The 16537-nt window shown below is 36.4% G+C and overlaps 1 protein-coding gene across 1 annotated transcript in view; it reads right to left on the bottom strand.

The window, feature by feature from the left end:
- The window catches only part of EIF2A (Eukaryotic translation initiation factor 2A), a 28360-nt gene extending 16566 nt beyond the window's left edge, over window positions 1-11794 (bottom strand). Inside the window, exons 1-8 of the mRNA XM_051218410.1 lie at window positions 11743-11794; window positions 9268-9320; window positions 9166-9232; window positions 9057-9131; window positions 8903-9021; window positions 8756-8855; window positions 4875-4957; window positions 775-875 (exon numbers count right to left, since the gene is read on the bottom strand). Of these exons, the coding sequence (XP_051073395.1) occupies window positions 775-875; window positions 4875-4957; window positions 8756-8855; window positions 8903-9021; window positions 9057-9131; window positions 9166-9232; window positions 9268-9280 (558 nt within the window). The 5' untranslated portion in view covers window positions 9281-9320; window positions 11743-11794. The remainder of the gene's footprint in view (window positions 1-774; window positions 876-4874; window positions 4958-8755; window positions 8856-8902; window positions 9022-9056; window positions 9132-9165; window positions 9233-9267; window positions 9321-11742) is intronic.
- Window positions 11795-16537: the final 4743 nt, after the last annotated feature.

The following is a 16537-nucleotide window of genomic DNA, read 5'->3' as shown; positions in this document are numbered from 1 at the left end:
GCGACATGCACGTAACTCGTATATTCTCCAAAAGTAGATTAGTTTGGGCGTGCTGTAGTGAACAGAACACGGGTGGGGACAATCGAATGTATTTAACACAAAATTACAGGACTTGTTAATAAAATCTAACAATCATAAAGTAAATGCTCAATTTGCGAAATGTCCATCAATTGTCTCAAAATGACTCAGACTTCATTGTTCTTGCATTTTCATACAAATTGCATTATCTTTCGATCTCTCTGCTGCCAGACCTGTTTACGACTAACATAATATACTACTTACGTCAATATAAGTAGCATATACCACAGTACTATCATATTCCGATATCACCCAATATCCCGAAGACAGCAATCACAATCCCGTCTGACCTACACAATTTTTTTTCAGAATACCGATCGACAACGCCACTGAAGTGCATACATTTTAGCGATTTACTGGCGAGGTCCGTATTCGGATTTATTAGTAATAAGCAAAATGGCTGAGGAACCTATGCAAAACCTCACATAGTTATTTGAAAGTTTGAGTGAATATGTTATAGTGATCAAACTCGAAAAAAAATCATTAAAATCCCTCAGATACGTAATAGATTCTCAAGAAATTACACCGGTACCAACGGAAGCGAAGGTGATAAAGGAATACCCTATGCAAGATTCTTTTAAGAAATTATTTACTGAACACCTTGAATACATTAAAATATGGATAATTTGGTTGTTTAGAAGCCATCTTATTTAAGGAAAAGTAGATTGCATATAAACGCCTCGTTTTGTTATTTACCTTTTCCCCGGGTATATACACTGCAAGATTTGGTTGACTTGAAGTACTCATAGAAAAATGGCGGATACCTTTTAGTGATAATTTAGTATACGGTTTTTCAGCTGAAAAAAAGAAGTTTAAATTGAACACGTTAAATGTACAAGGACATTTTCAAATTAAATAAGTAGAATTATACATAGCATTCGAAATTCCTACTTGAAGTTTAACACATATTAAGAACTCTTATGTAAAAGATTTCAGTTTTTCGTGGAGTTCCGTTTTCTAAGCTGGATGGATTTGATCATGGGTCTTTCATTGTTCTTCTGAACAACATAATCGGCACAAACTTTATCCATCTGAATTACAAATATTCGCCATCAGCTCAAAAGATCTCAGTTAATAAACCTTAATGAAAAATTTAAATTGATTGGGAATCAGAGAAGTCTACAATGAAACATGTATTCAAGGCTTACAGTAAAATTAATCTAATTTTACTACAGAAGCTGTATTTATTTTTTCTACTTTATCGGCGACACCTGATTTGATGGATATGAATTTTGAATAAGTTGGATATGTATAAAATTTGTGACTCCATAAAACACTTCTATTAGCTTATAAATATCTATTACCTTAAAGAAGACAAGAATATAAAATATAATAAACTTTCTTTAAAATAAGTGAAAATTCGTTGAGGAATGTAAGCATCCAGCTCAGAGAACTAAGATCCATCAAAAATGAAATAAGAGTACACATAAACTAGTTTAAAACTATTATTTGTTTGATTGTTGGAAAAAAAGGAAAAGAAAAGAAGCATGAAACACATGAACATATTTTCTGATAAGAATTAATCTGTATATTTCTAATGGTGATTATTTTAGTAACTGAATGATGATATTTATATACAGTGATAATTGTAACCTGCAGTAATTATTTTAATATCTTTTATCCACTGATATTTACAGTCAGTTAAATGTGCAGTCTAAGCGTTCTTGTTATGTATTTAATAAAATTCATACATTGAGTTATTCTTTACTTTGAAAATTTACTTAGATATAATCATGTAAATCATGAATGTTAATAGTATGTGCTTGGGACTATTCATTTGAACTTGTGATCTTCCAATTGGATATATGGGAAAGTTGACCATGAATACGGTTTGTGGAATTAGAGATTTAGTGATGGAGACAAAATGGCAATAAATATTACCAGGTGTTTGTATGAAAATAATTCGAAGGAAATTATGTGAAAACAGTTAAAATATTATTTTCTTTTAAATTATTGATTTTGGATAGTCACAAAGACAGCATTATTCATGAGTTCAGTATTTTTCGCGATTCCAAGACTAATATAACGTAACCCAGTAAACTCTGAGCTACAAATTTTCCACGAGGTCTAGTAGTACTATATACTGACCTAATAATAGATAGAATATGATTTAGTTCATATCCGAGTGTTCTCATCACCAGAATTACTAACCCACTGATTTGAAGAAATATTGAACTAGTTAAATATCAACTGAGGTTAATCTGTGATGAATGTCACCTATAAATTGAGCGAATCTCCATACGCTAACTACACCAAAGAATATTCTTAACTATATTTTTAGAACACTACGACCAGATAATTAAGTATAAAATAATGCTATTGATAAATTAACAACTGAGATGAAGAATGAAATAAAATAGAGGTGATTGGTAAACAATGATCAAAACCAATGAAATTAATGTAGTAACACTACACTACACCTAAGCTGTTAGGATAAGTAGATTCTGTTTAAAAAAAATATATGTTTGCTTACAAAAATAGATAGTAATTACATAATTATCTAGAGAAAACCTCGACATTGCAAAACTAGAAAAAGAAAGAAAGTAAGGGTAGCTAGAATGATTTAAATTGGCAAAATGATGAAGATCATGAATGAGGGGAATAATAAACAAAATTTGAGAATCAGTAGTGGAAAGTATAAATCATTTATTAAAGACTGATTTTACAAAGGTATAATTAAAGGGATGGAACCCGTTATATTTTTCCAGTTTCTGAATAACTCTTTATAGACGTACAAACAAAATGATTACGTCAAAAATATCAGAGATTGCACCAACATGGATGGATTTAACGTAGTAGCAGCAAATCAGACACATATCCCAAGCAATCTAGTAGACCTATATACTAATCAATCAAATGTGCATACAAAACGTAGATTAGGATCATCAGTTGTAATCGCCTTTTACAGTTTTAACTGGATTACAGTAATATTCTATGAATGGGACAAGTAACTGCTTTAAGGTGAACGATTTTAAAAAGCCACCTATCAACCAAATTCTGCTCTGGCGTATGAGACGATAGTTGAGATATTTCTCTATCATATTATGTAGACGAAATCTTTCTAAAAAGACAAATATAAACCAAAAATTCCATAGGCAAATGTTCATATAAAAGCCTTTTCGTCCATAAAAGTCATTATGAGTTATACATTACTATAATTCACTACACTTATATATTAGACGAAAATATTTGGAACGCAATTCAATGAAACATAAGAAATCATCAATCAAGTATTGATTACTCTATTTTCGACAAAATTTTATGAGTGTTTCAGGGTACTATTCCGGTTAACAAATCACCATGTAAAACGTTATGCTACTCGCTAGTAATGTAATCAGTTTAACTAAAAATAAATTGATGGCACACAGAACAGACAAAACAACGTGAGAATTTTGATTGGAAATTTTTACCGAATTGAAAAAAACACAATGGTTTGAAAGCTAATCTAAATTAGCTCATAAACATTCAATACTTGTCCGTGAAGACCGAAAGCAACGCTACAACTATGATTAAATCAAGACTAAACCAATAGCCTGAAACATTAGCAATAAACATCAAAATAGCCGTTGTCTAGAGAAATCTTCGACATTATTTTCAGGTAAATAATCACGATTTTACAAAAACTTTTAAATCGAGAGAATACTTTAAAACAAAAAACTATTATCGTAAAATAAAATTAGCAAGTTACTTTATACCGCTTCTAGCCATTCGAGTGAAGCTCTGGTATTTAATTTAATGCTTCAAAAACATGGGACATTTGATAAAGAATTCGAAAGTGTAGCCGACAAATATTGAACCTCAGTTAGGTTGCAAAGAAAAATAAAATATTTTTACATTTGGATTAATTAAGGACCGTATATTGCAATGTTCAACCAACACCAAGGTCAGGATTTTCAATACAAATGTCAAGGCAATCCTACTGTATGGGGCGGAAACCTGGAGAACTACGAAAGCCATCATCCAGAAAATACAGGTGTTTACTAACAGTTGTCTACGTAAAATACTTCGGATCCGTTGGCCGGACACTATCAGTTACAGCCTACTATGGGAGAGAACAAACCAGATCCTAGCGGAGGAAGAAATTAGGAAGAAGCGCTGGAAGTGGATAGGACACACGTTGAGGAAGGCATCCAACTGCGTCACAAGACAAGCCCTCATATGGAATCCCCAAGGCCAAAGGGAAAGAGTTAGACCAAAGAACACATTATGCCGAGAAATGGAAATAGACATGAGAAAAATGAACAAGAATTGTATGGAACTAGAAAAGAAGGCCCAGGATAGAGTGGGTTGGAGAATGCTGGTCGGCGGCCTATCCACTATTGGGAGTAACAGGTGTAAGTAAGTAAGTAAGATGATAGATATAATGAATAAAATTATAAGTACGCCTGATTAATATGGTGGTTTATGGAGATTTTTGAAATTTGTAGGTTACATCACGAACTGAACTTAGACAACCACCAAGACCCAGTAAACACAGGTCAGGTTTTCTTTCCAGTATGAAACTCCTCAGCAGTATGAATGCATGACCCAACCACACTTAGTTTTCAGACTACCAAGTCGACATCCAAAGGTTTACACTTTTAAATCCAACCAATTTGGGAAACTGTGCAACCATTATACAATGCTGTTGGTGAGTAACAGTTTCTCACTCAAAGTCTGAGAAGCTACTCTCAAAATCAATCACTAGTAAACATATGGTCATTATTCGTTCAAAGGATAAGGGACTACTCTCATTTTCTTCTGCAAAAGCTAAGTGATTTAGCAAAATTAAGTACAATTTTCACATGGAAACTCACAAAATAGATTGTTTGTATACATATGAATTTCTCCATTGACAAAAATCGAGCAAAAGGATGAATCAGAATTCCATTGTGGTTGCCTAGTAAATTTAATATATGAGAGAATTAAGGAATCGCATCAAAGACAGTGTGGTTATCATGCGAACATTTAGGTTGGTTATGACACCAAGGTCCGCTCTTGGTCAACATACCTTCCCGAAAAATTGTAGCCTAATCAACAAAGGTTCGCATGATTCGTTTAATTTACATATTTGAATTACTTAGTTTATAAATAGCTTAGTGAAATCATACCAATAAAAGCAATTCAGTTTATGTTACAATAAAGAAACAATATATATTGGCATGCAATAAAAACTGGAATAACAAAAGATCAGAGCAAATGAAACTCTAATTAGAATATTTGAAAACAATACTTCTGTCAACATGGAAGTTTTAAGAAGATGTTTGCGGGTTGCTAAAAGTTGACTACAGATGACTTAGAAGCATTACTCGCACATGTTGAGATTATTGAATTAGCAAGTCTGAAGTTGGACGCAAAGTACTAGATAAGGACTTCAGACTACCTAGTTAGGGTCCGCGCGATTATCGTAGCACATTATCAGAGACATTAAGTGACACAGTTCAGAGTTACCTGAAATAGGGCAGGTGAAGCGGCCTTTTACCTTTGCTCAAACAGTCAGTCAGCTACAACGTAGGACCAAGCACATATATGCATCGGTCCACCTTGCCATACATCATTAGCACAGCAAGATGAACACCAGATTCAAAGGAGTGGTTAAGTCAATGGTGGTAATATATAAAAGAAAGATTGTGTATAAGGATATAGTACAGGAAGAAAGAATTAGTTAGCAGAAAGAAAGATATGAAGTGATTTTAATCTCTTAGTTTAAGGAAAGACAGAAAGTGTATACACCGACGCCATTGTGATCGATTCTGAGCCATGTCACCAAGAGTCTCCAACCATTGGTTAAGATAGTCACGTGGACCCCAACCAAGTAGTCTGCATCTACCGACATGGCTCAGACTAGAAGTTAGTGACTTCAAGCACTGATGCCACATTCTGGTTTGGCCGCTCCGAAATTTCTTTCAACCATCCCCAACACCGGTTAGCATTGCGCATCGTGATAATCGGTGTTCAGGCATACGCAACACGTGGCCGAACCATCTCAGTCGATGTTGATTTATAACCTCATTAACTGGTTTACCATCATTCCCTAATACCCTACGTCTAACCTAACTATTACTTACCGAGTGATCCCAGAAGATGCGAGCAAGGCATCTATGGTCTAAGGCATCTGTGGTCGAATACTAGTAACTCACGAATATCTACTATTAATGGCCACTTTTCGCAACCGTAAAGTAGAAAAGAATGGACTGCCGCACAGTATACTCGTCCCTTAATTGATAGACGGATATCTCGCCTTCGCCATAGGTGATGTAAGTTAACAAAAGCCAAAAGAACTTTTTGAATCCGCGTACAGATTTTGCCAGACATTAACCCATTAGGGTTGGTCAGGCTTCCAAGATAAGTGAAGTTGTGGATGCTTCCGACTACTTCACTGTCTGTCCTTAGTTCATGTGTTGATGCAGGCCAGTCCTGAAGAAATAACTTGCATTTAGAGGAGGAAAAGCGCATTCCAAACATTCTGGCATTGTTGCTCAGTGCTACCAAAAGACTGCATTTTATCAGCGCCTTCAACAAACAGGACAATTCAATTCTAATGGGTCTTTTTACTGTGGCTTTTTTGCGTCCAGTGAGGCGCAAGCAGATGCGTGCCCGTATTAGGGCGTGGTCGGAGTCCAAGCAGGTACTCCAGAATGAGCGACAATCTTCTACCGACCCTCTCCAACGAAGGCTAATGGCAATATGGTCTATTTGAGTCCATCGTTGGTTTGGTGTAGGGGTCACCGTGTTAGACGATGTCTCTCCTTATGCTTAAAATTTGTGTTTGCTAAACATAAACGATTGTCTGAGCATAGTTGTAGCAGACGATCACCATTATCTGTTCGTTGTGCCGGAATACTAAAATACCCACCTAAATGCCTTTCTGTTTGATTTAAACTACCTATCTGGGAATTAAAGTCACCTGCTACGAGTACTATGTCTGAACGTTTAGCTTTCTGAAGGAGTTCAGATAGCTCTCTGTAAAATTCATCTTTCATTTCATCTGAGCTGCAGTCGGTGGGAGCGTAGGCAGAAACGACAAAAAGGCAACGACGTGTGTCCCTATCCTTCCGAGTTCTTACGGAGCCGTTTATTTATTTCAACACATAAATATTGGTACAAGAGAGCGCCAATATATATGCGCCACACAAAACAATGAGAATTCGAAGAGAGATAGAAAAGAAAAAAAAGCTGAGCGCTAAAAAAAGAGAACAATAACGAAGAGATTGGTGTAAGGTAGAGTGGTAGTAATGACGGAACGCAAAGGTACAATCAGAAATCTTTCAGGTAAGGGAGACACAACCACTTTTTATGAAGAAAGTAAAAGAAGGTTACAGAAGGATCGCCACTGGTTTCTATTCTGAGCCATATCTGATAACCTCTCTAGCCACTGTGTTGCACCATCTCTCAGACCCCAACCAGGGAGTCATGAAGGACCGACAGAAGCCAGTCCTTTGTAGCTTTCTTTCATACCACGACACCATGTCATGCATTGACCACCTCTCCGCTTCTTCCAACCAGTCCCAGAGTCGGCAAATAATGCACGACGTGGAATTCTCTGGGACGACATTCGGAGAACATGTCCAAGCCACCGAAGTCGGTGTTTCAAGATGGTGACACCAATTGAATTATCATCTCTGTGCCCGAACACACGATGCCGAACCTCTGCATTACTGACATGGTGTTGCCACTGAATGTCAGCAATCCTTCGGAAACATCGATGATCGAACACAGAGAGTCGTCTAACGTCCTCAACTCGGAGAGGCCCGGTTTCACAAGCATAGAGCAGAATATAATGAAAATGATGGACCTTGGGTTTGTTGCTTTTAGTCTTACCGCTCTTCAACCGACCTGTCTGACATGGTAGGACCTTGAGGAACGGTTGTTTCATCCAGTAAAGCTCGGTTGTTTCATCACGATAGGCAAGCCCGACCACCATGTCAAGGTATCAACAACGATCGGGTTACCTTTGCTCAGATTTCAAGTTTCTAAATTACATGACAAAAACTTTATTATCTCACTTATCCATATTTTCATCGGAATATATTCTTGTCCCCAAACACTTTCATTACCACTAGTATTATTGCTACATCTATTACCCTGAGATTTGAATTGACAATTTCGTCTCAATGTGTTTATAGAGTGTGCCAACTTAAACCGATGCACATATATATTAATTTTTACGTTGTTTATGGCTGATTGTTTAGTAAACTTTTTATAACGTGACAAACATCTACAATTTCACACACAAATTCCGAATGGGATGGAGTAGTAAATAACTTTTGTTTATTTGCTGAAAGGCTTTAACTCTACCATCCTATTTATATGTAAACATGTAGGCTAAGTATAAACATTCATCCAAAAAATGTGTGATCTATAACTCAGTTGAGATGTTTAAATATAACTAGAAATAAAGTTTGTTACAATGTGTTAAACATACACGAGTGAAGGTAATTACATTTTTTAGTTAACAATAGTGTCATATATAAATTTTAATTATTAGTAATCTAATTACGTTAATGCATAAAGGTTGCTTGATGACTGATTATATGTAAGAAGAATGTCAAACAAAGTGTTATAGCCTATCTAATCATAACAGTCCAAAAAGGAAACATTAACTACTGGCTGTAATTTTATTTGTGATAAAGGATGGGAAGATTGTTTTCAGTTAACTGAATAATGCGAATCATTCGTATCAATAATAAAAGCTTACCATCCATCACCTCTTCGGAAAATATACTCTTTGAGCTTTGTTCTATTGATCATGTCATATACAAATATATTTGGCGAACCAGATGGATGTTCATTGTCGACTATTATTCATTAAAATCAAGTTTATAAACTAAGGAATAAAACTTACTTTTAAATGACGTGTAGATGAATCCAAATTTTCCACACGGTGATAGTTGAATCCGTGAAGCTGGCTCAACAGGGATAGTGGAAACGACAGATCGATCATTGACGTCAAGCATAACTACACTGTGACGTATAAAGCAAAACTAAATAATCCTTACCTAGTTTCATCAAGGTAACCCATCCACATGCTTGACTTTGCGATAGATAAACATTTCACAGTTGTAGATGATTTGCTAAAATATCTTTATGGAAAATATTCAAACATACTATTCCAATTGAATAATCCCTTTATTTTCATCTAACTCGTATATCCTCAGTCCATCACTGGCCCAACCTTAAATACAAGTAAAATTTGAGTGGATAACTTACTAACAAATACCATGATTGTGAATGAATATAATCTTCTGAATACCAACCGCTACCTGAAATTTGAATAAGCAAACAGGTTTATCAAAAGCTTTTCCAGAACAAAACTGATATGAGGTGATTGAGAAATCAATGTATAACATAATAAAGAATAACTGCAATTCAGTTACTAATAACCACAAAATAAGTTAATCAAGTTATTCGGCAGTGTACAAAATAAATATCATTTAGACCTGAATATTTTTAATGTCCTAACAAATATTTAAAAAATGTATGTTAGGGTAAGAGTTCAAAAGCTTCAGACATTCATAACAACTTAAATGTCATTGCATTTTAAGAGAGTATGAAAACGAAAATAATTGTCAGAGCCAATCGCAGCAACATGAGTAAATAAGAAATAATTTACAGTTATTGAATGCATAAATCTGTCATTCTTATCAATTTTATGATTGCATATGTGTTTTAGCTCTTTAATTTAAAACATCCTGAAAACCTCAGTTATCAACTACTTACTTCACATAGAATCTGGTAAAACCTAGCACCGAAAAATAAACTGAGCCACACAAATCAAAAGAAATAGTTTTGAAGAAAGAAGAGACGGAGGGGGGATGGGATAAAAGAAAGAATACAGTCAGTGCTTTAATGGTGACACCAACTGGATCGTCGTCACCGTGCTTAAACAGATATTGACGTACTTCAGAATTACACACATGATGTGTTGGCACTGGATGTCACCAACGATGATCTAACACAGCGAATAGTTAAACAAACTGAACAGGGGGAGACCAGGTTCTGTAAGCGCAGAGTAGAACTTCCCTCACTGACACATTGTTGATCCGACCTTTCAAAGCAGGTTAACATCATGACGGTCTCAAAGATAGGCCATACTAGCATAAGCCACTTACGCTTTCACTATTTGTAAATTGATTTCATCTGTCACACCACTATCAGCATCCATAGAACTACTCCGATACAAATTTTTCAGTCACTTCTGACGGGACACTGCATAGTGATTGTTAACGTAGGCTCAGGACAGACGCCTGTTTTTCCCTTCTAATTTTCGTAGGCGACATCCTATTGATTTGAACGCAGTAACTACCTTAGAGAGGTCGTAAAATCTCGACCCTCAGCTGTATCAGGGCTTTCTCCCCCTTAATAGCTTTCTACATAAAATCAACATCGACAAATTTCGTAGATTGTTAAGAAGTCTTCATTTAATGACGAAGATTTTTGTTTTGGAATTTCTGCAGTAACTCAGTAAGTCGGTAGTTCAAAATGAACAATAAGTCATCACAACTAGAGTCAAAAAGTGTTTATTACTCCATTTAGTGACCGGTTTACTTACTTTACAGACCTTGGCCGAACTTTATAACTAACAATTTATTTACACACAAGTGACATATTGAGGACAACAGATGAACGAATAGAGCCTTCTGGTGTTAAGTCAGTGGAATTGTCAGTTTAATTTCTCACAGACATGTTTTTTTGTCAGAAGGCCAGTGATTATGTTTAGAGCAACATCTTGAAAGTAGTTAGGATTTATCTGCTCACGGAATGCCAGCACACATTAAACTAGACCATAGCTTCTGAAAATTTGCATTACAGTGGAGAACATAGTGTTTCTAGACAGGTATGTGGATCTAAATTCTCATTGGATTCGAACGAGCACTTGTCGGTTTTTTAAACACACAAATATTACTACATAGGGGCACCGAATACACACGCGCCGCACAAGTCACATGGTTTGTGTGTGGGCTGTGAAAGTAACCGGGTGCCCAAACCGAAGCAGATGGGTTTCTTGGGGGGCCACATCCGGAGCCTTCGACCTAAGTAGATTCAGTCCTATGGTAAGTGGTGACCAATAATTGGATCATTAGAGCCCTTTTATCCATAACATACTAGAATGATAAACAGCATGACATTACTACTCTGTATCAACGTATTTAATCTGTTTGCTCTTCAGATACCATAATCTAAAGCTACTACAGAAATAGATATCAGAAAAATACGATCAAACAAGATCAGCGGATCTTGACCTAAGTTAAGAATCCGTGTTCCCAATCAGTTAATTAACTACTGGAACGCTCTATCAAAAGAATAGACATCAGCGTTACCAGTGAATGATTAGACGGAGAAATTTTATTTTTACAACGAACACTGGGAACGTTACCATGGATATTAGCCTACCGTGGTTGTTGCTGAGGTCTGAAAACAGTGAAATTATGTGCTATACATAAAAACATATCCATAAACTACTTATTCAGCAATAATATAACAGGGTCAAATTCTAACTTTTGCATAAAATTTAGAATTTGATCCTGTTATAGTATACAATCTAGATTGGATAACGTATGTTATACAGTACTCAGTGTAATTTATCTATCATCTAAATCTAACATGGCAAATTCACTTGTAATACTAGACTGCTGGGGAGGCACGAAATACATAATACGGTGAAATGATCAAATCCCTCACGACCTTAGCTGATCAGACATGTGTGTAGCAAATTACCACAACGTAGCCCTCAAATAATCTGCCTTTTCGATGTACATTTTTCTAATAGTTTGGTACCAAATGGTTTAGATGGTTCTGGACGGAATATAAGAAGCTTTCGCTTAACTAGCTTCCGTATCTAATAGCAGTGAATCACAGACACCTCTAGACAGGAACGTAGGTATGTTAACGATGAAAAAGGAAAGAGAAAAAAGGTTGTTAAATCATAGTGGGATATTGTCCTTGGTCCTTAAAAGTATGCTAAGTTTCCTCTCAAAGAACTCCTGGGAAGTCGCTTGGGCTAGCTCATCTGGCAGCGAATTCCAGTGTTTGACTACTCTGAAGGAGTAGAATTTTTGTCTACAGTCAATTCTCCTGAGTTGTCTCCAGATTCTAGGCGTTACCCTCAAGGTTTGTATTAGAACTAAGCTCAAGCAGGTGTTTAAGCGGATTTCCAGAAGTGTCAAGGATGCTGTAAGCCATTAGAGGATCACCTCTAGGACGCCTGTACTCTAACGGGTATTGGTTCAGTGATTGGAGACACTTCACGAGACTTGAATTTGAGTGCCCCAACTGATTTCGTGGCCTCCTGTTGGGTGCGTTCCAGAGTGTCTTTATCCTTTCGGGGTGAAGGAGGAATACTATGTTTTCTTGCTCTAAATAAGGATGAATAAAACTGCTGGAGATTATGTGGAAATTTCCTCCGTCGAACTGACCGAAAATGCGCCTCAACGTTATCACTGCAAGGTTTACTCGGACGGCATTTTTGTCACAGTTAGCGTAAGACTTCAAATCGTAGGGTACCAGCACTCCTAAATCATCTTCAACTTCAGATACTTCTAGAGAAGAGTCTTCTAAGTTGTAACTATAGTCCGCAACATGTCTGAGATGGACTACTTTACACTTTGAAGTATTAACGGTAAGTCCGTCATCATCTGCCCAACTTTGAATTCGAGTCAGATCCTCCTGAACTGCCAGTTTATCCTCTTGGTTGCGTATCACTCTCTCCAAAGTTTCACATCATCAGCAAAAAGTAATAAGTCAGACGATACCTGCTGTGGAAGATCGTTCGCATAAATCAAGGGAGGAAAGGCTCTTGAACGTGACCACACTATAACATTCCATAACATGAGAGAAGGTGAAGTTGTAGTGTCGGTCATTATTTGGAGCCCATATACCTTATTCTAGTTTCTGGACAAACCAATCTACTCATTCTATTTGAGTTATATGTGTTGACCTCGTTAATTATTCGCTTATCAGTCTTGATTGTTTTTATTTGAGTGTATATGTGTGTACACATCACATCCCATGACTCATCACATGTCTGTAGCTTATTTTTGTCTGCCTATAAATATTGATTAACGCCTGGCTAAAAATGAGTCGGCTTACCAGCCATCTCCTCTGCGCGTCATTTCGCTTTGTTCTATCGCTTTCACTTTACATACAAAATATATGTATTCAACGACCATTCCCATTAATTGACTTGTCTAAATTCTGTTATTGACTAACTTGAATTAAGTCGATAATTGTGTTCGAGGATAGGTGATAACGAACATTCGTACGATCTAAAATAAAGTCAGATCCACGAGCCACTAAAAAGTTAACCGTAACCTTAAACTATCGATTTTTAGATGTGAAGTGAATCAATCGGTTAAAGATGGTTTGATACCTAATCGTTTGGTTGACCCCATCAAAAGCTTTTGAGAAGTCGAGATAAATGACGTCAACCTTCTCCTTGAGATCAAGGAGGATTGTCCATCTCTTCACCATAGTCAGCAGTTCGGCTATGCGAGGAAAACATTTTTTGAAACCGTTCTGTTGAGTTGAAAAGAAGTTTAAGGTAATAAATAGTCGTGCATACCGCCCTCTATCAGGGATTATTGAGAGTACAGAGAGAAGTGCTACCGGTCAGCTGCTTGAAGGTTCGTTGCGTTTGTAAGATCCATTTTGAATGCCTTGTGTGTTTGTGAAAATCCCTCCATGTATATACTTGCACTTTGTTCCTATTGATCTTCTTAGTTGTACATTGTTAACTTTTGGACTACATTTGAATTGTTAATCTTTGTATTTTATTATAGTTTTTGTTTTTACCACACCTTCACTAATTCCCCATGTTTCTTCCCGAACTGCACTTATGTTGTTTTACCTTATACTAAGTCTGAGCGGCAGCCATTTTGGTTGGTTCCTGCTTTTGATTGCTTGACCTGTGTTGACTGGAGTTGTGCATTTTGGTTGTGAATTGAAGCACTCTTCCAGAATTGAAAACACTCTGTGTTATAGAGCGACCAATTATTACCTTTTGAACGAATCTGTACGTGATCTATCCAGACAGGATAGAATAACATTTATTTGTGGTGATTGGTAATTTTCTTGCATTCTTTATCAACTTTCTTATTTATTGTAGTTTAGATTTGATCAATTAAACAATTACTGGTTGGATAGCTGTGTGGTTATATTTGTTTAGGTAATAATGTATACTTAAATTTATGATAGATTATAGAACCGCTATCTTACCCAATTACCTTGTTTTGGTTTCAAACGGGCGAGGGCGCGTATCCAACTTATCCAGGCATCTGTCCAGCAGTCCAAACGTGGTTTGGATCCTAAAGCGTTTACCCCCTTTGAAAATCGATGTGATGTGAGTCAGCTTACAAATTTCTGGTAGTGTGCCTCAGCTTAGCAAATGTGAGAACATCACGCTAAGCGGTGTTGCCAAGTTTGAAGTTTCTTCCCTCCGTGCATCAGAAAAGACCGTTTGTTATTTGGAATTTAAATTTTGCGTCTTAAGAGGTAGATTTGTAGATAGGGTGAGTTCTAATACCTTATATATTCTTGAAGAATGTGAAACACCTTGTGTTATCTCCTACAATAACGATCAGGCTAAAGTTAGTGTAGGAACGTCTTTTGAAATTGTTATAACCGGATCTTTGATAACCGAACACAAGTGTCTGAAGAATTTTACACCAAAAACTTGTGCTACTTTTAGCTGACTCATAGATGCGGTGTGTCGCTTAAAAAGCATCAAATTTTACATTCATAGTCGATGTAGTTATTTTTTGTTTTTGAGTACGTTGGTGTTTGAAGGTGCCTTATGAACTTCCGTTTCTCTCTTATTGCGTTTGAAACTAGGGAGCTTTATTTACTGACAATGAATCCATTAGTTAAACATACTATGTTCCATGGCAAGAGTTTTGAACAACCAAGAACCCAAATATACTGTTATGCTTGTGAACTAAGTGTACTGAAAATTAAATGATTTACGGCTAACAGAGCACGACTTAATTCTGGGTCTAAGCGATTTATCAGTTACCCTTCTCCAAATTAGTTTCCGTAAAGTCATCCTTTCTGATATGACCGAAAATAATGAACACGTATTGCGAAAATTAATTCTTAATGGTGAACTCAGGACGGTGTTTCACTGTTCACCGATTACTTCGTGCTTCAAGGATAAAAAATTGTGATAGAATTTCTTTTATTAGATGCGAAAGGTTCATAAAACGATATATACAGTGACAAGTACTGTAACATTCAAATTTTTATTTGTGGGAGAATGTATAATACTAGCATCACCAGGGAGACACGAGTTGGAAGTTTTATAGTCACAAGCGAATAACACTGATACCTCACTCCATAATACTTCAAGCTGGATGTACACCTATTAGGAAGATTTGCGATGGACGTTGAATGGTAAATGTAATATAACGGAGTGCAATAAGGTTTGGTGAGGGACATAATCAAGACAACATAGCCCAAGCACCCAGATGTAATCAGTGTGTAAACTTTCGTCTTTACATAAGATGTGCCGTTTCATGGATAATTTTAAGTTAGCTCTTCGTAATTTTTACGCAACGTCTCCCTTAACTAACACGATAGGGATGTTTGGGGTAGACAATCATGTGATGTGCGTTATTAATCCAACAGTATTACTGTTGATTACCATTGTGGGTCTATATATAAAATATCGTTTACTCTTCACGCTGGATGAGAAGGAGAATAACCGCTTTTCTTACATAGACAAGAGTGTATGAAACAAATTCTGGCCGTTCGAATAGTTCTTGCTATTAAAAAAGGACGGAGGAAATAAGATACATTAATCGAACGGACGTTCCTACGGAAGTCAATTCTAAGGGGAAGGTAATGTAACAGCTTAGGTTGGTTGGTTAAGAGTCGACTTCAAACAACCAAGCATGTGCCAAAACAATATAGTTCAAATATTTTTTCACTTCCTTAATTTGTATAAGCGTTTTATTTCCCATTATCTTATATTGGATGTTGAGAGGCTTTGTTTGTCTAATTAAATAACCCCACGCCCCACTGTGACTGCGCGAAGATCGAAATAAAAACCTATTCACTACTTGTCTGGTTTCTTCTATCAATAGCACGAGGGTTACCTTAAGGCACGAAACACCTCCCTTAACTTAACTGTGTAGTTTAGCTTACAAGGGGATTTCTCTGTGGGGAATGAAACCAATTTAAGTTTACAAACATGAGTCGAAAAGGTTATTTGGCACGAGGATTAACATCAAATACTCAGTTTTCTGTTACAAGCTGTTAAAAATAAAATTGTTTCCCATAAGGCGATTGTCGCGCACTTCACGAATTGAAAGTGCATGGGTAAATCTCTCACGGTATGCCTTAAACCTCTTGTTTATCTATTTGTTCACTGTTTATATCTCCCATTCTTTCTGTTATTGATTGTACCTATGAATTTTTTAGTATTTACCTGTTCTCATTTTCTGGAGTACAGTCAACTTTTGGATGTTGTTAGGATTCTGAAAAT

This window comes from Schistosoma haematobium, chromosome 1 (assembly GCF_000699445.3).
Source record: "Schistosoma haematobium chromosome 1, whole genome shotgun sequence".
Classification (NCBI taxonomy): Eukaryota; Metazoa; Platyhelminthes; class Trematoda; order Strigeidida; family Schistosomatidae; genus Schistosoma; species Schistosoma haematobium.
Note: the sequence above shows the minus strand (reverse complement) of the source record. Positions and strands in the feature narration are given on the sequence as shown.